The sequence below is a fragment of the Saccoglossus kowalevskii genome, chromosome 5 (genome assembly GCF_978046115.1).
Source record: "Saccoglossus kowalevskii chromosome 5, keSacKowa6.1, whole genome shotgun sequence".
NCBI lineage: Eukaryota > Metazoa > Hemichordata > Enteropneusta > Harrimaniidae > Saccoglossus > Saccoglossus kowalevskii.
This window is the reverse complement of record NC_140645.1, coordinates 38,585,281-38,606,847: the sequence shown is the minus strand read 5'-3', so window position 1 is coordinate 38,606,847 and position 21,567 is coordinate 38,585,281. Positions and strand designations below refer to the sequence as shown.

Here is a 21,567-nt window from a genome sequence, read left to right as displayed (position 1 = left end):
GTCTGTGAATGTGAATTGTACAATTATGTAAAATATGGGAATGATCCTAATTGACAGCAGGTGTCACCTTGACTAATAAAACCTGCATAAGGCGATATGAGAAGTAACACCATACTTTTGATTTGCTGAATATTATCCAACAACAATTAATTATAATCTATCTACATTTTTCATTATTCCTAACTAACACATTCACTAAAGACAGGGACTATGTCATTGACAATGACTGAATGATATAATTAGCCAAATGTTCCACTCATTTTCATGTCTCCAGTTGGTGCAAAATAATATGTTTTATTGGGTACAAACATGTTTCCTTGGATTCCCAAATATTACAGAGTCTGGTCATGTGACCAATCAGAACAAGGCTCTCATGTAATATGCAGTCATGTGATTCTGGTTTCCCCAATTACAACAAAGCACAGTCATGTGATTAATCAGAACGAGGCTCTCATGTAATATGCAGTCATGTGATTCTGGTTTCCCCAATTACAATAAAGCACAGTCATGTACGTGACTAATCAGAACAAGGCTCTCATGTAAAAACAAACTAAGAACATACAGACTTTTCAAACAAGATTTAAAAATTGAAAATTACCTAATTAATATGCACAACCATGGTCTTAGAAGGTTAATTGCAAAATTCAGGACAAGCAACCATGACCTTAAAATTGAGAAAGGCAGACATAATAATGTGCGGCTGGATAAAAGAACAAGTGATATGTGCAGCCAAAATATAGTTGAGGATGAGCAACATTTTGTAATGAAATGTCCAGCTTACAGTCACCATAGGGACAAATTATTCCTGACTGCACAAAATAAAATTCGAAAATTTTGATAAAGAAAATAGTCAGAATAAATTCATTTTGATTATGGCAAACCATACTCTAGCACCAGCCTTAGCTGTCTTCTTAAAAAACAGCTATGGAACAAAACAGCAACAACTATCAGTGTATTAGGCCACATTTTGTGTTCATTCTATATTCTGTATTCACCATTGGCTGCAAATTGTATTTTTTTGTTTTTGACTTGTTTTTTTTTTTTTTTGAGAAAAGTTTTTATTTTTTGTTTTCTTTTTTAGATTGTAGTTTTTTTTTTTTTTTTTTAATTTCTTTCTGTAAGATTTTATGCGTCTAATAAAAAAATATCTATTATGTAATATGCAGTCATGTGATTCTGGTTTCCCCAATTACAACAAATCACAGTCATGTGACCAATCAGAACAAGGCTCTCATGTAATATGCAGTCATGTGATTCTGGTTTCCCCAATTACAACAAAGCACAGTCATGTGACTAATCAGAACAAGGCTCATGTAATATGCAGTCATGTGATTCTGGTTTCCCCAATTACAACAAAGCACAGTCATGTGACCAATCAGAACAAGGCTCTCGTGTAATATGCAGTCATGTGATTCTGGTTTCCCCAATTACAACAAAGCACAGTCATGTGACTAATCAGAACAAGGCTCTCATGTAATATGCAGTCATGTGATTCTGGTTTCCCCAATTACAATAAAGCACAGTCATGTACGTGACTAATCAGAACAAGGCTCTCATGTAATATGCAGTCATGTGATTCTGGTTTCCCCAATTACAATAAAGCACAGTCATGTACGTGACTAATCAGAACAAGGCTCTCATGTAATATGCAGTCATGTGATTCTGGTTTCCCCAATTACAACAAATCACAGTCATGTGACTAATCAGAACAAGGCTCTCGTGTAATATGCAGTCATGTGATTCTGGTTTCCCCAATTACAACAAAGCACAGTCATGTGACCAATCAGAACAAGGCTCTCATGTAATATGCAGTCATGTGATTCTGGTTTCCCCAATTACAATAAAGCACAGTCATGTGACTAATCAGAACAAGGCTCTCGTGTAATATGCAGTCATGTGATTCTGGTTTCCCCAATTACAACAAAGCACAGTCATGTGACCAATCAGAACAAGGCTCTCATGTAATATGCAGTCATGTGACCTTGGCATGACTAATAATAACAAGGCTGTCAAATACTATGCATTCATGTGATTGCATCTTTCTGTATTTCAAGATCATGTGTAGATTTCACTTCTATCTCTTTGTACTCTTTGTACCACTTGCCACGATATCATCATTTGCACTTATTCAAACTGAGCATTCACAATATTTCATCAAAGTGATATTATAATACAATATGATAACGACTATTATTACCTGCATAAAGGGCAGATATAGATGGAAAAAAAAAATTACCCATGTGATTTTTAAACAAAACAAGTTATTCAGTGACATGTAAATGCTGATTACACATATTTAATATGTGAAATCTCTCTTTTGAGTTGGCAATTACATTTCTATATCCATGAGCCAAGGATATCTCTCATTAACAACATTGTATGCATAACTATGCTGATTTGCATACAACATATAATTGAAATAAAAATCTATTTTTCAAATATTGTTGAAATGTGATTAAAAAAAAAGATGCAAATTGTGACTTTGAGTTGGCTGAGAGTTTGCATTACTGTAAAATACTTTATTTTCGCTTGGAATTATTTTTTGCTATTTTCGCTGAAGGTATGATTCATTGAAAATAAAATCCAGCGAATATACCCCGGCACCTTTTTTCCTATATTTTACATTCAACTCGTTAAAATCAGTGAAAATAAATTCCATGCAAAATACCCAAAAAGTCTTTTCAGCGAAATTCTACAGTACCTGAATCTAGGGCACTTTATGAAAGAATTGAATCATGGTGACTAACAGTCAAATGTATATTAACATTCATAATCAATTTGTGCATGACACTGAACATTCACACAGGAGAGCTTTGTAGAATCTCTATTTATAAACGCCTTGCATATTACAGCTCATTCAAGCCTTGATTGTCTACATGCTTCAATAAACTACAAATTACAATATCTCTACCTGTACTATTTATCAAATTTCCGAAAGTGGAGGCAGGTACTGTTAGTAATAATACATCATCCTGTAACTCCAGACAGCATGCCTTTCATTTATTATTGTGTGATAGTAAGATGAAGATCTAAATCGTAACCATGGCAGCCGAATAACACATGATGATGAGAATATTACCAAGATTTATGGACAGACCCAAGATTACAATCATATATTATGACGTGCTCCACATTTTCTCACTGACCGTATATTTCATTGTGTATATCTTTTGTCTATTTTGCTTAGCTGATTATGAATGATTATTTTGATTACATTTTTAGTCCCTATTCGGACTCAGTCCGAAAACAAGGACTTATGTTTTGACCCTTGTGCGTCTGTGCATCCGGACCTGTATCTTAGAATTGCCTGGACAAATCATAATCAAACTTAACACATACATCATACATGATATTATACATATGCACATCAATTTGTTTAATGATCTGATGCAAGATGGTCGAATGGCGGCCATTTTTGTGCTAAAAAATTCATCATAATCAAGCATTTCTCGGCTGTTTACAGATGGATTTTGTTCAAACTTGGTGTATACATTAGTCATTTTGTTTTTCAGATCGGATTCAAAATGGCTGACTGGCAGCCATTTTGTTTTAATGAATGGGCTTCTAGACCCATACATGTATCTCTGACTTAGTTTGACTGATTATGTTCAAATTGTTAATATTCATTATACATCATATCTTTGACTTGCTTTGACTGATTTTGTTCAAATTTTTAATATTCATTATACATCATGTCATATATATACAGATCATTGGTTTGACAATCCTATTCAAAATGGCCAAATGGTGGCCATTTTTGTGCTAAAAAAATCATCAAATATCAAGCATTTTTGGCATTTATGGATGGATTTCGTTCAAACTTGGTACATACATTAGACATTACGGGTTCCTGATGCACGTCATTTTATTTTTCTTATCGGATTCAAAATGGCTGACTGGCGGCCATTTTGTTTTAATGAATGGGCTTCTAGACCCATACATGTATTTCTGACTTAGTTTGACTGATTATTTTCAAATTTTTAATATTCATTATACATCATGTCATAGATTTACAGATATACTGATTTGACAATCATATTCAAAATAGCTGAATGATGGCCATTTTGTTTTAATGAATGGGCTTCTAGAGCCATATCTCTGACATGCTTTGACTGATTATGTTCAAATTTTATATATTCGTTATACATCATGTTATACATATATACATGTATTCAAAATGGCTGATTTTGTTTTAATTAATGCTGTTCCAGAGCAATATCTCCCAATATGGACAAGTACTTGTTTGACGATCAGATAAAAATGCCAATCATTTTAATGTTAAACAATCATCATAATCATATTCCTGACATGGTTATATTCCAGCTATATTACTATAAACAAAACTATATATCTTAAATTTGATAACTAACAGGGACTGTGCCATGCATGGCTTGTTTTTAATTTTGCAGTATACACCTTATCATAAAATTCTTAAGTTTAGATATGAAAACCATACATAGTAAAATAACATAACATGTTTACTCCAGGTGTTTCTGTTCTTCTCTTTCTAGATCCAGTCCTGTTTATTTAGAATGGTTAGAGTATTTTTCTTGGTATAAATATGCGTTTGAAGCTCTAAGTATTAACCAATGGAAAGATCTTGATGCTAAAGGTACACACTTAGCTACTGTAAACACATTAATTATTCACTGGGCTTTAATTTTGCTTTTTTCACTAATGGGTAAAATTCGCTAAATTAATTCTACGTGAACATGTAGAATAACAATAAAACGCATTGTTTCTTTGACAAATTTGTGAAATTAAAACACAGTGAATATGCTCAAAACATCAAAAGAGTGAAATTAAATGTCAGTGAAAATAAATGGTGTAACTAACTTTTCAACAACTTCACATGTCCTTACCTGATTTTTGGTAGAGTGGTATATTTCTGTGTCTCCCAATCATCAATGGCAATTATGGGTTTGACGGATGATGGATCTCTGCACACTCACAAATGTGAAGCCCCGTCTTGTCTGCTGTCAATGTGCAATGCAATGAGTAGAATTCCCGCAAGGTTAACTGAAATCTTCTCTAATGAATCCTATAAATTGGATTTCTTCTTTTTGGTCTGCCAATAAATAAATAAATTATTAAATCTTTCAATTTGTCAGTCAAAACAGGTATCACTATGTGTCAATGTTTTTCACTTTAAGTGGCTATTTTGTTTTTAACAATGTTCCATAACCATATCTCATAATATTTTTTTTTCAATTACATTCAAACTTCAAACATGATATTTCATGTTACACATACATGTATGTATGTAGATTCATCGTGATTTATTTCAAGACAGACATTCCAAATAATGTTTTCATACCTTGCATCATCAGGGTTTTTTTATAGAAAAAAACTGCAAGAGGGAGCAGTGCAATTCAGCGATACCACCAAGCGGGGGAGATAGGGTTCTCCTTACCAGGGTGTGGAGTTTTTGATAATTCTAAGTTAAAATGGTGCATTCTATGGCTTCCTTGGGGCCAAAATTACTATCAGACAGGTCACAGTTGAAGACAGTGGCCAAATGTGATCCCTGGTCAATCAGAAATTTATGGTTGCCAGAGGATCTGCTCCCTAGGGTAAGGAGGCGCATGACCATGACATGAGGGCGCTGTTTCCTTTATTCCCTGGCTATATTTACATGACATGGATGTGAAAATTGAAATTTAGTTGACTTGCATTTGTATGATCAATCCTGAATTAGATCTGAGACATGCACCAATGGATTTCCATCGTAATGTATGTGCTACACTTGGAATGTTGATATATGGCATTCTGTTTTAGGAATCTGATTAGATCAAACGCATATCAGAACCAATTATGATTATATAGTTTCATTTCACCATGGGACCCATGTAAGCAATTATTCCTAGCATAATTTGATTCAAAATGTCTTTCATTACCCTATAATATAATTGGGTAGGTTATCACCTGATATCGCTTGTATGTATAACTCATTGGTAATACCGTAGTATTGGGATAACACGGCTAATGACATCACAAGTATTAACTACAAATGTAGCTCTATGAATAGTGATAGTTAAAGTTATTATCACATGACCAACTCTGAGTGTCAATGGAACAACTTATGAAACATAATTATGATAATTTCACATGACATCTAAACATATTTGTGGATGTGCTTTTGCACTTAAGACTACTGATGGTTTTCAAAATTGGCAGAAATGTTCAATTACCTTAGTCATTATCAGTCCCTGTTTAGATGAAGTCCAAAAACGGAGACTTATAATTCGGTCTCCGTCCGTACGTCCGTCCATGTGTTCGTCCATCCGGAGTCAAATTTGGTACATAGATTATACATGTTAAGATACATGTCCTCTGACCGTCTGTGCATCCGTCCCCTGTCTGTGCGTTCACCCGTTCAATGTCATATTTCAGAATTCTTTGGACCGATTCTGTTCATTCTTTACATGTGCCTAGTACTTTATGTGGGACATATGCACATGCAATGGTTTAGCGATACGATTCAAAAAGGTCGACTGGCAGCCATCTTGTTTTTTGAAAATGTTGTATTTTGGACATGCTTTGTCAGTTTTCATTCAAATTTGGTACATAGATTGTACATGTTAGGATACATGTCCATGACAATTTCTTTCACAAGTGGATCAAAGATGGCCGACTGGCAGGCATCTTGTATGTTAGTCCTCGTTCGGACACAGTCCGAAAACGGGTATTAATGTTTTGACTTCTGTGTGTCCGTGCGTGCGTGCGTGCGTGCATCCATCCGTGCGTGCGTCCGTCCGGACCTGTATCTTAGAAATGCCTGGACCAATCACAATCAAACTTCACACATACATCATACATGATGTTATACATATGCACGTCAATTTGTTTCACGATCTGATTCAAGATTGCCAAATGGCGGCCATTTTTGTGCTAAAAAATCCTAAAAATCAAGCATTTCTCGGCTGTTTACAGATGGATTTTGTTTAAACTCGGTATATACATTAGACATTATGGGACCTTGATGCAAATAATTTTGTTTTTCAGAAAAGATTCAAAATGGCCGACTGGCGGCCATTTTGTTTTTAATTAATGAATGTGGTTCTCGTGCCATAGCTTTCACTGATTATGTTCAATTTTAAATATTCATTATACATCATGCCATAGATAGACAGATATATTGGTTTGACGATCCTATTCAAAATGGCCAAATGGTGGCCTTTTTTGTGCTAAAAAAATCATCAAATATCAAGCATTTCTGGCATTTATGGATGGATTTCGTTCAAACTTGGTACATATATTAGACATTACAGGTTCCTAATGCACATCATTTATTTTTCAGATTGGATTCAAAATGGCTGTCTGGCTGTCTGGCAGCCATTTTGTTTTAATGAATGGGCTTCTAGACCCATATCTCCGACTTGTTTTGACTGATTATATTCTAATTTTATATATTCGCTATACATCATGTTATATATTATACATGTATTCAAAATGGCTGATTTTGAATGCTGTTCCAGAGCAATATCTCTCAATATGGACAAGTACTTGTTTGACGATCATTTTAATGTTAAAAAAATCATAAAATCACTATATATCTTAAATTTGATAACTAACAGGGACTGTGCCATGCATGGCTTGTTATTCCTCATTCAGACGTCACTCAAAAACGCGTTCTGTGCTTGCATATCTTAGACATGCCTGGACCGATTACATTCACACTTCACACATACATCAAACATAATATTATACCTATGCACTTTGTTTCACGATCTGATTCAAGATGGCCGAATGACGGCCATTTTTGTGCTGAAAAATCATCAAAATCAAGCATTTCTCGCATTCCAGAACCGGATCTCGGCTGTTTACAGTCTTGGTACATACATTGGACATTATGGATCTTGATGCACATCATTTTGTTTTTTGACCGGATTCAAAATGGCTGATTGGCTGTCATTTTGTTTTAATGACATATTCATATGTCTACCTCCTCCTCTACCTTGTATTCATGAAATAATTAGTTTGCCAGGTTTGGTTTCACTATTTGACTATCTTATTGAAGAGAAAACTAAGATTTTGTAGTGCTTGTACATGATTTTTAGTCATGCTTGCTGAAAGTTTCACTAGCACACTCATGCAGCTAAGCATTTAGAAACATTCGATCTGCATTTGCACAATACGTCTGTCGAAAAAATTTGAGGGTCATGGACTTTACCGCGAGATGGCATCACTGTGTTTGAGTTTGTGTATTTTGACAGTATATCTAAATATGATGTATAGTTTTTTTGCTGAGAATTGGAATGACTTAAGCCCATATTCCAGGGGGTCGTCGGTTGTGTTTGAAGTAAAGTCATTTTTCATCAGACTGAAGCTGATAAAATTAGTTTTATAACCATGAAAGTAAAAAGGCATCCATGGAAAAAATTAAAAAATTTCAATCACTCCACTCAAACTCTCCTTGCCTCAGTTGACAATGAGTTCATTGGGTTGCTAAAACTGTTGAGATGTGCATTTCTATTGTCATATAATTTGTACTGATTGTGCACACTGATGGTGTTTATCATGTATATCATTACGTTTAATGTAAAAAACAGTGATATTTTTCACACTAAATGCTACTACAGAGAATGATTTGTATAATATACACTATATGTTTGATATGGCATATTAACTGACATATTCCGTGATCATTCTCAAAGTTTTATTAGGTTATTGTGACCAGTATTTTATTGTCAAAACTTCCACACATTGTGGGAAATAAAACTTGTGTAGATCAACAATTGGATAGTGACATCATTTGTATTTTAATTAAATGAGCCAAAATAAAGTTGTGACTAGACATAACACACACCGACTCGGAGAAAGTCAGAGACAATTTAACCAATGACTATTATAAACATGATGTTGATTACTCTAAGTGACATAATAGTAGTCACTCCATGTTGATAAATTAGTGGCACTCTTTGACGACAGATTCTTATTAATACAATATTATACAGGCTGTACCTTTGATGAACTTCTAATAAATGTTTCCGTAAAGCAAGCATGCAGCTCGTATTCAACTGTCGAGTTGAATTGATTCCCAATGTATGTCCAAATATTGGCAATCATTCCAGTATACTGCTAATTAGTCTCCTCTGTTCAAATTTATTTTGGCCTGCATTTATTTTCAACAATGGCAAATTTGAGCGAATTCAAGTGTATACTTGCATGTATATTCATGCCTTCAAATATGTCATACTGTATTATGAAAATACTATATTTTAGCTGCAATTAATTTTCGTTGAATGTAAAGTATAGAAAAAAAAGGTATGTTTGCTGGATTTTATTTTCACTGACTCATTCCTTCAGCGAAAATAGCAAAAATCAAGTATTTAACAGTATATTAATTCTAATACCTTAGTAAAACTAAATGAATTATCTAAATGAATTATGAGTACAACTTTAATCTATAATAAAAGTTTTTCTTGTTTTTAGGATGTAATTATTCAATTAAAGTACAGTGCATGGAATCAGGTGAAAATGTGTTGAAACAGTTAAGCATTGATCAGGTTAGTATGTGTTATATAGCTGATAGTTCACCACATCCACTTACATAGTGTTCCCACTAAGCTGATATGATGTGCCATTCACACACAATGATTTGCTGTCACGCAAGTAGATGTACTAATTCTTTGGCATGTCATTGATGCAACAGAGAATACAGTGATTTTGGAAAATTTCCTAATTATGGAATTTTTCATTTGGCAAAATGAAATTAACATTTAGTAAACAAAATAAGTGAAAGAAGGAAATTGGGGGCCCACAACATTTTTGTTTGTACCTCAAGTCACCTATATAGTCGCATACAATTTTCAAGACTGACATCTCCATCAGTCAACAAGCTGACTTATCTTCATTTTCAAGGATCCCATTTTAATCTAGGATTCTTAAAAAATCAGTCCTGCACATATTCACAAATATATCTCTGTTGCTGTTGTCTGACATCAAGCCTATTCGCTTTCCATTGTGTTGTTTATCACGTAGTTGCGTTCCTACTTCGCAAATTTGTGAGATCCCATTCTTGGCCAATATATACACCATCAAGTGTTGAGACTGTGGATGGGTAATGAAGAATTTATATGAATTTAAGCAGGACTCCTAAATTGAGCTAGTTTTGTAAACAACATACATTCAGGGGCTTTGTTTGTCTTTAGAAGTCGATTACATTGTATGTATGTTTGTCTATGGGATAAAACTGGCCAGTACTTTCAAAATGAAATAAGCGAGAAAGTGAGGGTAGGTTAGCTACTTTTAATATATCATGTTTTTTAGCTAAAATATCATCATTTTAAACACATTCTATATTTTTAGGTTGTTCTGGGAGTGATAGTTCACATATTTAGAAAGTGGGAATTCAACTTAAATCTAAAAGTTACCTTGTTATATAAAACGCAATTACTTTCACAAATATACAAGTTACCAGGTTATCTTTATATAAAAATTGATGCAAGCATGTAAGATGGATTGTTCTGTCTTTAATCATATTATTTATTATCTTACTTTCAGGACAACCTTTTGTTTGATTTTGTTGCCTTGGCTGCCCTCTGTATTGGATTCCAAATATTGTCCTTAGTTGTACTACTTTTAAAAAGATATGATAAATATCGTCCTGTTTGAGTCCATGATTCTGGCTCAGTCAGAGGTCTACAGTATGAACCACACAGAAGGCTGTTAACATGCAAGTAAATAAACCTTTGAGAATTTTAAATGAAAACATTATATTTTATAAATTTATGTATAGTTCAAGATAAGTAGAATGCTTTTGTATATGGTGTGCAATAAAGTTGAGTTTGCATAAAAGACGCTGTATAAACCACATGGTTTCTTGTGCAGGTTTTTAAATATATACTAGGGTCATTATGTTATTGTATATTTGTAAAATAGATACTTTGTTCATATGTTGGTTTTCTAATATTCCTTTCATATAAGTTTGATGGTTACCAATTGTATATCTTTTTAATCAATGTTCTTGGGAAAACGATGTCTTTCTGTATATGCATCACTTTTTACAATTGTCAGCTTAAAATATTAGTTGGACAGATTGATGAGTTGATGGATTGCAGCTATGACTAGTAAAATAAAAATGACATTTTAAAAGCACCAATGTTGCTGAGTGAAAATAAATTAAGTACCTGAACTTGTTTCCATGGAAACAATGAATCTGTCATATGATAAACCTTACGTTGGCACCTGTTTTGGATTGGAAAAGGAGCAAAATAGAAATTCATGCCCTAGTTTGAGTATCCCAAGTGTTTTCCTCAGAATTTAAAAACAGCAATCACAGTAAATATTCAATTTCAGGGAAGTCTTAAAAGTACTTCAACTGCCACTAGTCTTAAACAAATCATGAACACATTCTTCTGATAGGTTATACCCAGTAGTATCATATATACACATATACAATATTGTCATAGGAATTGAAATGTTGCATTTGTCTGATAAATATTCTTCCTATTACCAACACTGATTACCTGTCTTGGACTGTGCAAATAATATGAGGTTATTACAAGGATACTGAAAAATATGCACGAAGACTGTACAGCGGGAGTAGGTACAGCAGAGGTCGATGCATACTTACTTTGTGGTATCCTTTTAATAACCTTATTATTATATATCTTTTCCTTCCAATGATACATCATGGGAAATCCAAAAAGTTTAGAACAGAATCAGCGAACTTCTTTGTGTGGAGTCCAGTCAAACCCTGGTGGCAGCCATGTTTGTTTTTATTATTAGACGATGCTTATGTGCGTAATAATTCTATATTTAGAATTCGCATTTCCTAATGTGGTATAATGAAAATACCCAGTAAAATACCACAAAATTATGGCACGCTGTAACTTATGGTGTTACGAGACAGATGTATAATAATAGAATTTATTTCAATGCCATCATTTCTTGCCAAATTTAAGTGCATTAGCTTTCATCATGTCATTTGCATTCAATTCAGGGTTAACCTTTATGTAGACATGAAATCAACGGGTACTTTCCTTATTTGGAGAAGTGGTGTAATTTATTTATTTATTTGTATTAGATGCCATAACAATATGGCATGTAACCAAACAGTATATTTTACACAACAAATTTGCAAGATAACACAGTGAAACATCTGAATTATTAACAAGGTACAGAAGTACTTCTGTATATTCTGTCATAACATTCTTAACAAAAATATAAAAACTCTATAGTGAAGTGCATTATTCTGAGTTTGTGACAGATCTGTATTCATTCTTTTGACTTCTATCTCAATATCACAGAGGCCAAGTCAAAAGAAGCATCTACAAATCTGAACTAAGACACTAAATCACTTAGTAAATCCCAATCCACAGTTCATTCTTGTTGTTTGTGTGAACTAACTCTATTTTAGAATCAATTTTCTATATTTGTGACTCTCATATGTGAAGTACACTATAAACCTGTCTGTCTGTCCTACTGATATCTCAAAAACCATTCATCATGCAACTTGCTACATAAGATGCTCTAGCATAGTGTGTAGACCTGATTAGTATTTTTTATTGAGGTACATGCATATTAATTACCTTATTTGCATAATTATTATTTTCAGCTTTTCTGCTTATATTTCAAAGAACCACTCATTGTATTTCAATAAATTTTAATAGATGCGCTGCTATAATCCACAGACCTGGTTAAACTCTGCAAATATTAATCATAAAATACAAAATCATGAGTTTTCCCACTGACACCACTCACCTGATATTGAAATTTGCTCATATACAGTGGTCTAATTTACTATAATCAGCTGATATTTTCAAAACCAATGAACCATGGTGCAGGAGTGCGTAACCTGATTAGTTTTGGGTTAAAATTTGTGCATAGTAATTACCCAATTTGCATATATCAGACAATGTTTACCTATTTAACAGTTATTGGTCTAAAGATTCATTAATGGTTCATAATGATGTTCTGCTCTGCTCTGCTCTGCTCTGCACTGCACTGCTCTGCTCTGCTATGCTCTGCTCTGCTCTGCACTGCACTGCTCTGCTCTGCTCTGCTCTGCACTGCACTGCACTGCACTGCACTGATACCATGCATTGATGTACAGATTGAGTTCACATTATGTATTTAAAAAAAAGAGCTATATCAGATAACATAGCTTCTTGTATAAATGACTAATTTATGGCCCCATGCCTTCAGTACACAGGTTTTTTTTCTGGGTTTTCTTTTATCAGTACTACAGAAGAATTGTTATGCTTGTAGGATATGTACATAGCAATTAATCATTTTACTAAACATTGTTTTATTTGGTTTGCAATATTGTGATAAATAAAAAATATACATTAATAAAAGTCAGTATTAGTGTTCAATCTTCAATGACATCCATCATGACATGTATTTAGTGACATCTGATATGACACGTATTCACAGTGACATCCAATATGACATGTATTTAGCAACATCCAATATGACATGTATTCACAGTGACATCCAATATGACATGTATTTAGTGACATCCAATATGACATGTATTAACAGTGACATCCATTATGACATGTATTTAGTGACATCCAATATGACATGTATTTAGTGACATCCAATATGACATGTATTTAGTGACATCCAATATGACATGTATTAACAGTGACATCCATTATGACATGTATTAACAGTGACATCCAATGACATGTATTTAGTGACATCCAATATGACATGTATTCACAGTGACATCCAATATGACATGTAGTGACATCCAATATGACATGTATTTAGTGACATCCAATATGACATGTATTCACAGTGACATCCAATATGACATGTAGTGACATCCAATATGACATGTATTTAGTGACATCCAATATGACATGTATTCACAGTGACATCCAATATGACATGTATTCACAGTGACATCCAATATGACATGTACATGTATTCACAGTGACATCCAATATGACATGTATTCACAGTGACATCCAATATGACATGTATTCACAGTGACATCCAATATGACATGTAGTGACATCCAATATGACATGTATTCACAGTGACATCCAATATGACATGTATTTAGTGACATTCAATATGACGTATTCACAGTGACATCCAATATGACATGTATTCACAGTGACATCCAATATGACATGTATTCACAGTGACATCCAATATGACATGTATTCACAGTGACATCCAATATGACATGTATTCACAGTGACATCCATTATGACATGTATTTAGTGACATCCATTATGACAAAGTTTACTACATCACCTACCGGAAAGTAGGCTTAACTACAGAATACAGCCCCAATCGGAAACTATTAAGGAATATACATTTTTTTTTGTACCCTGTTCACAAAGATCACCTTAGGGTAGCATTCCCTATAGAAAAAATAGGCCTCTCCTAAAGGGGCCACCTTGCGTGCGCGCGGGGTGGTCACGCATAAGAGGCGTGATCCGATATTATCTTTCGTTTCCGCTTACAACGACAGTTGTATTTTTACGCTCTGGTTTTTACAAGCACGACGAAAGACAGGTTACAGTTTTCTGACTGAGATTTATCTAGAGTTTCTAGTGTGGTGATCAACTCATTACGATAAAGACTTTCCATTATTAGGGGCCCCGTTTTTTATCTGTTTTTAATTGAATTGCCGGCTCAGTTTACTTTCACCGAATTTTGGCATGGTGAATTTACTCGTTTCGCTTTTATTTTTTTGATCTCACTTTTGTAATTTTTGCAGACGCTAATATGCCTAAGTCACAAAAAAAGACGAAGAACGTCCCACCTCAAACGGAACGTAGGACATGCTCTTCCTGATCCTGATCCTCATTTGTGTTGTCACGCTTGCCTTAATTGTGTCTGGGACTCAAGAGTCTGCCTTGAGTGGATTTGTGATTTATGGGACCATAAAATGTGGCTCATTTGTGAAGCGTGTTGAAGACTGAAGGCAAGCGATCTAAAGCTGGTAGAGGTCGCGGAAAGAAGGGAAAATCCCTTACTGCCGCTTGCGCTAGTGTGTCTGATTCTATGAGTGAGAAATCTTTCCCTACACTTGGTAGTCACCACAAGGCTCCCCTCCGGTCAACATCTGAGAATTTGCGAGAGTTGTCACGATCTGACTCCCTGCTCGAGGTGGCAGGGTCGACGATTGAGACAAGGCCGTCGAAACAGTTTGCCGTTGAGGTAACGGAAAGGGCGGTTGATAGCACGGGAACTACGATGGTGGATCTGAATTCTCCCAACACGGAGTTTGCTTCCCCACCGGATATTACCGAGGCTAACGAACATCGGTCAACCGCTTTTGCGGGGAGATCAGAGTTCCCAGTCACCACGGTGATGGACATTGATAAATGGCATGTTCCCTCTGGGGCCCCGACATCAACACTGAGTCTCGCGGTGAAATCGGCATGTCCTTCAGAGACTGAACCGGTTCAACCCACCTGTACTTCACCATTACCGACGCAGCCTGAGTGCATTACGCAATCACAGGGACAGGCCCAGTTACCTCCCTGTACCGGTACTAGTCAAGGTGACAAACGACTCTCCCAGGGTGAAGAGATGGCTTGAACAGTCTGGATGCGTAGTCTGGCTTCAAAAGTCAACTCCCTTTTGCAGTCTCAGAGTAGGACTCAGGAGGACCTAGGGGGGTAAGTCAGCGGGGTTGGGGGCCTGAGATATTGCCTGTACCACCACCACCAAGGCTAAGGTCAGGTGTGTCCCTTTTTCCCAGTGATCTCTCCTTTAGAGGGTCAGGGGGGACAATTCACATCAGTAATAAGGGAAGCGGCCACTTCTTTTATAGAAGGAGGCCCTCTCCCCGGAACGGATCGCCTTACGCATTCTCTTCCGTATTCCCCACACTTCCCTCAGGCTCGGGCTGACCAGGCATTGTTTCCTGCGTCTTCCCAAGCCATGCAAAATGTCCCCTCTTACATGTATGACTCTGCGAGGCAAGGGGACACCAGTGTTGGTACCCCTGTACAGGGTGGTACGCAACCCTCTTATGGGCGACAGAGACCACTTCCCCGACAGAAGGGGGGCGAGCGCTTTGTCGTTTCCCGTCCCCACTTTGGCAGGGCTGTCACAGGATACCCAACCAATCGAAACCCAGCTGTCCCTTCCTAATATGCAGTTAAGGTCACAGCTTGTAAACCGTGCAGTGATGGCCGTGAGACTCTTGTTATGCACTGGGCCGGTGGTAACCCCCCCCCCCCCGGATAGAGGCACCTTTGGAACCGTTTTCACCGGTGCTCTCCTCCCCTAGGCACCTCGTGTTACCCAGGCTATGGAGGGGGCTCAGAGGGTGATGGAGGGGGCGATTGGTACCCTTGGGGGGGACAAACAGCTTGAACCTGGTTTTGAAGCGGCCACTTCCAATGCCTTCCGTTGGGTCAATCGATACGTGAACCGTCAATGGTTCCCTTGAGTGGGAGACTCATGTGGTACCACAGCCTTCTCCACGGGTTCCCCTTCCTGATCCTGGTACCCATACGTTTGTTAAGGTGGGTAGTGTGGATCGGGAAGACCACGTTGCATGGTCATTTGACCGGCACCAGAGCCTACTAGTGCATAGGGCTTTCCGAGCGAAACTTTGACCCATACATTTTTTAGAATCGGTTTCTCTAGCGTTTTCATTAACGCTCTCCTCCCCTAGGCACTCGCGTGGTACCACAGCCATCTCCATGGGTTCCCTGTCCTGATCCCGGTACCCATACGTTTGTTAAGGCGGGTAGTGCGGATCGGGAAGACCACGTTGCGTGATCATTTGACCGACACCAGAGCCTACTAGTGAATAGGGCTTTACGGGCGGAACTTAGACCAATCATTTTTTTTAGAATGGGGTTCTCTAGCATTAGAGCGACAGCTCACCTTGCTAAGTTCTGACCGTCTGAGTGCTCAGCAACGAACCTTGATCCTCGGGCAGATGGGCCAGTTCCTGTTGGCGCAGAGAGTGGCTTTTTGCGATATCCTGCAAATCCATACTGCCCTCTTGGCAAGAGCAGTTTCGGCTGAGCGTGAGGCAGTTCTTGGTCTGTGCGCCTATCCTACTCCAGCGGGAGACCAGAGGCCCCCAAAGGCTCTTTGAAGGTTTCGTCGGCTGCCTGGACATGGATGGTGGTACGACTCTGGGTCTCTCTTTCTGGGGTCCCCGGGCTCAGTCTCCCCCTCTTCGTCCTCCCATTCTGGAGGATGGAGTTCGGGAAGCACTAGCTTCGAACCCCTGTCCGCTCCTTCCTGTGGGATCACACCTTATGCAGCACATACCAGCTTGGCGCAAGAGGGTTTCCGATCCCTGGATGCTCGAAGTAGTGTCACATGGGTATCGGATTCCTAATCGGTCTCCTTCTCCTCTGACTTCTCACTCTCCCTCCGGTCTTTTGCCGAGGGACGGGGTCAAGGCGAAGGAGATCCGACAGGAAGTAGCAAGATTTCTGGAGAAAAGGGTGATACACCTAGTGGGGAACCCCGGTGTATCACCAGGGTTCTATTCCCGCATCTTCCTCATTCCCAAAAGTTCGTGGGGTGGCATGCAGTCCCAGACCTCAGTCAGCTGAACGGGTTTGTGAAACACTAATGCTTCCGGATGGAAAACACCGGCTTTGGTACTTCTGTCAGTGCACTCGGATGATTGGTTGGCGTCGCTGGATTTGAGCGACGCTTACCGTATATCTCAGATTCCCAATAGAGGGCAAAGTCTATGAGTTTACCGCCCTCCCCTTCGGTCTGTGCACGGCACCGTATGTTGTTACGAACGGGAATACGAGATAGTCTCCCGCGAACCTGGCCACCAATATCTCGCACTCCAGAATGCAGCACTAAAGGTCAAACAAAGGCACACAGTCAGGATATGTCCAATAATACTAATTTAATAATACAATAAGCATAAACCAGTAGCAGGAGTAATATAAATCACAAACCGGTCAACAATATACATCACAATAAATATAACATTAATGATAATAGCCCAGCTCGGAATTGCCTACCCTACCTAAGTGCAGAACTCGTACTGCGTAGTTTCAGCGATAGTACAGTTAATCACAGCAACGTTGACGGCGATATCAGTTCTACAGCTCCAAACTACGAAGTCTCGGGGAATTCAAATTACACGACACTGACCGTAATGTTACGCGACTTCCATACCGTCCGTGTAGAGAAAAGACCAAGATCAGCAAACCACGCTTTCTGGCGAAACACAGGTCTTTGAATAAAGTTGGTTTTACAGTGCAGAACCACAGCAGGCTGTTTTGCATCTATCAGTCCCACATGCCGAATTGGTCAGGCATTATCTTGAGACGTACGTTGGCTGCCACGTTGACACTGCACCGGAGCTGAGCTGAACTGCACTGCACTGGTCGGGAGCTGGGTGACAACTGACTCTCTCGTGTTCACGTTCGTCTTGCACAAGCACGAACAAAAGAATATTAATTAGCAATGACAATACATGCTGTCTATTCTAATTCCGCAGCTGGGCAAGCCTCACTAGCTAATTGGGCATTATCAAAATACATTTATTTTACAGCAAAAATAGAATATCATAACAATGTCCTCACCAGAGTGCTAAGACATCTGCTACACCAGTCGTCTGTGAACCAATACCCAACGACTGGTTAATACACAACCGAGACAGGGAGGTCTTAGTGGAGCACATGCGGTTGACGCAGGCGCTCCTGCACGAGTTGGGCTTTTTAATAAATATTCCCAAGTCCAACCCAATACCGTCCCACAGCCTAGTTTTTCTGGGTATGCAGTACGACACGGAGCCAGGGTGTGTTCGCCCCTCTCAGGAGCGATGTGGTTCTTCAGGTCCAGGGGATGTGGCCGCCCGCGTATTGGGAGTTGCAGACCGTCCTACTGTCTTTGAAACATTTTCAGGCAGTCGCACACCACCACAAAGTCTTGCTTCGGACAGACAACAGCTCAGTAGTGTTGTACATCAACAAGGAGGGGGGACACGTTCTCCCACGTTGTCGAAGCTCGTGGAGGAGATTCCTCTTTGGTGCCTGGAGAACCAAGTGGAGCTATCGGCTCACCACCTTTTGGGGATACGCAACAGCGTCGTGGACGCCCTCTCGAGACGTATTCGGTTCCAGAACACAGAGTGACAGATCCCCCAATGGGTGGCGGACTGGCTTTTTCGTCTCTGGGACGGGCCCGGATAGATCTGTTTGCCAATCACCAGAATGCCAAGCTCCCGATGTACGTGTCACTCCTCCCGGAGACGAGCGCATTCGCCACTGACGCTCTATCGATCCCTTGAAGCCACATAGACACTTACGCATTTCAACTCTTCCATCTGATGCACCAAGTGTTGGAGAAGTTATGACTCAAGCCCACTTGTATTCTGATGTTGGTGGCGCCCAATTGGCCAGTGAAGATCTGGTTCCCATTGTTGCTGGAACTTCTAGTCGAGTTGCTCGTGCAGCTGCTGGATCTTCCGGATCTGTTGTCCCAGCCAGACGGCACGCTACCAATGAGCCCAGCACTATTCCATCTTCACACGTGGAGGCTATTGATAAACTCGTTCAAGCGCAAGGTTTTTCTGCAAAGTTGTCCAAGTTTCTCACTTCGGCATAGTCGGACGGCACCAGATGGTTGTACGAATCCAGATGGAAACTGTACTCTGATTGGTGTGACGGAAGGGAGATTGATCACATCTCAGTCCCTCTATTAGCGAGGAGACGATTTTTTCCTCTATTTGTTTAATCAAGGGAAATCTATATCGACAATTCTTGGATATCAGTCAGTTTTATTCCCAGTTTTATCAGAATCTGCTGGACGAAAACTGGCTTCGAGCTCTATTATGATTCACCTGTTTAAGTCTTTCCGCTCGTAGAGGCCACGCGCCAAGGGGTTAACAAATCCTTCTGACTGGGACTTGTCATTAGTTCTCTCAGCGTAACAACGTTATGAGCCTATGGATAAGGCAGACATGAAGTATGTCACTATGAAAACAGTTTTTTTTGGCTCTGGTGTCTGGTAGGCGGCGCTCACAGATAGGGGCACTGTCCTTTAGTGACGAATGTGCCTCCTTTTTGAACTTGCAAGTTATTCTGAAGACTCGGTTGTCAAGAATTAAATCCCAGGGCACGACCCTGTGCCGATCGTCATCCCACGCCTCACTAACATTGTGGGTTACCAGGAACGTGTTATATGCCTGGTTCGAGCTCTGAGCTGGTACTGCGATCACACCAAGGTGTCTAGGGGCAGTGATAAGCGCATGTTTGTTTGTTATGGGCAGGGCAAACAGAGCCACCCTGCTTCAAATATCAATATTTGGATTGTTGATACGGTTTTGGAAACGTATAAGTTAACTGCTTCTTCATCGGTTTGTTTGAAAGCTACCAGGTGAAGGCATATGATGTGCACGGGGTAGCTAACTCATTGGCTTTGATGTCTGGGGCCTTGCTCGAGCAGGTGCTTCGAGCAGGGTTCTGGAGATCTCAGAATATCTTCATTAACTATTACCTGAGAGACCTCCAAGCGCTGCAAGAGGGTCTCTACAGGTTGGATACAGTGGTGACAGGTCAGACTGTGTTCGCTGATCCAGCCCACACCACCAAGGGGCCCTATGCGCGAAAGCATTAGCGCAATAGTGCCTTCAGCCAAAACCAGCCTCCTTTGCTTGACTCTACTGGTTTTCGTTCAGCGCTATCGAACCCTATCAATATACTATTTTGATGCATTAAAATTGTTGTGGGCCCTATTTATTGTTCAGTTAACCGGCTTTAGTAGCCTTCCTAAATTTGGGGGTCTACCCTCGGCACCTGGTCCCTGAAGAGTCATCTAACTGGTTTTATACTGGGACTAGACTCCTTGTTGGTGAGTAGTTTTGGTTTGGTTTTTGGACCTTCCTTTTTGGGGTCGAAAAATAAACATTTCAGCCATTGGAACTTCCCCACCTCCGATGACCGTGCTACTCTGCCTACGAGTAATAAATGGAATTTATTATTTCCACGGACTTTCTGGTAGGTGATGTAGTAATATATTAGGGTTGTACAAACCCATTTGTTTACCTAATCATACCTACCAGGAAGTCCGTGGAAAACCCGCCCACCTCCCCACAAGCTTCCGGTGGCCCGTTGTGGCAGTGGAAACGTTTTTGAGAATATCGGATCACACCTTATATGCATGACCACCGGCGTGCGCAGGGAGGCCCTTTAGGAGACGCTTTTTTATAGGGAATGCTACCCTAAGGTGTTCTTTGTGAACAGGGTATGTCTCCGATTGGGGCTGTAATCTGTAGTTAAGCCTATGAGTAATAAATGGAATTTATTATTTCCACGGACTTTCTGGTAGGTATGATTAGGTAAACAAACGGGTTTGTACAACCCTAATATTTAGTGACATCCATTATGCGTGTATTCAGTGACATCCAGTATGACATTTTTCACTGTGGCATCCATTATGACATGTTTCACTTTGGCATATATGCATTGTTTCAATCTGGCACGGAATATTTCATTTTGGCATATAATATGACATGTATTCACCGTGACACCCAATATGACATGTATTCAGTGACATCCATTATGACATTATGCAGTGACATCCAATATGACATGTATTCAGTGACATACATTGTGACACGTTTCACTATGGCATCCATTATGACATGCG

General features: G+C 38.9%; 1 protein-coding gene across 1 annotated transcript in view; it reads left to right on the top strand.

Annotated features, from left to right (window-relative positions):
- LOC102801044 (protein white-like) overlaps positions 1-13,304 on the top strand; it is a 45,302-nt gene extending 31,998 nt beyond the window's left edge. Inside the window, exons 16-18 of the mRNA XM_085499399.1 lie at positions 4,512-4,612; positions 9,436-9,509; positions 10,507-13,304. Of these exons, the coding sequence (XP_085355525.1) occupies positions 4,512-4,612; positions 9,436-9,509; positions 10,507-10,617 (286 nt within the window). The 3' untranslated portion in view covers positions 10,618-13,304. The remainder of the gene's footprint in view (positions 1-4,511; positions 4,613-9,435; positions 9,510-10,506) is intronic.
- Positions 13,305-21,567: the final 8,263 nt, after the last annotated feature.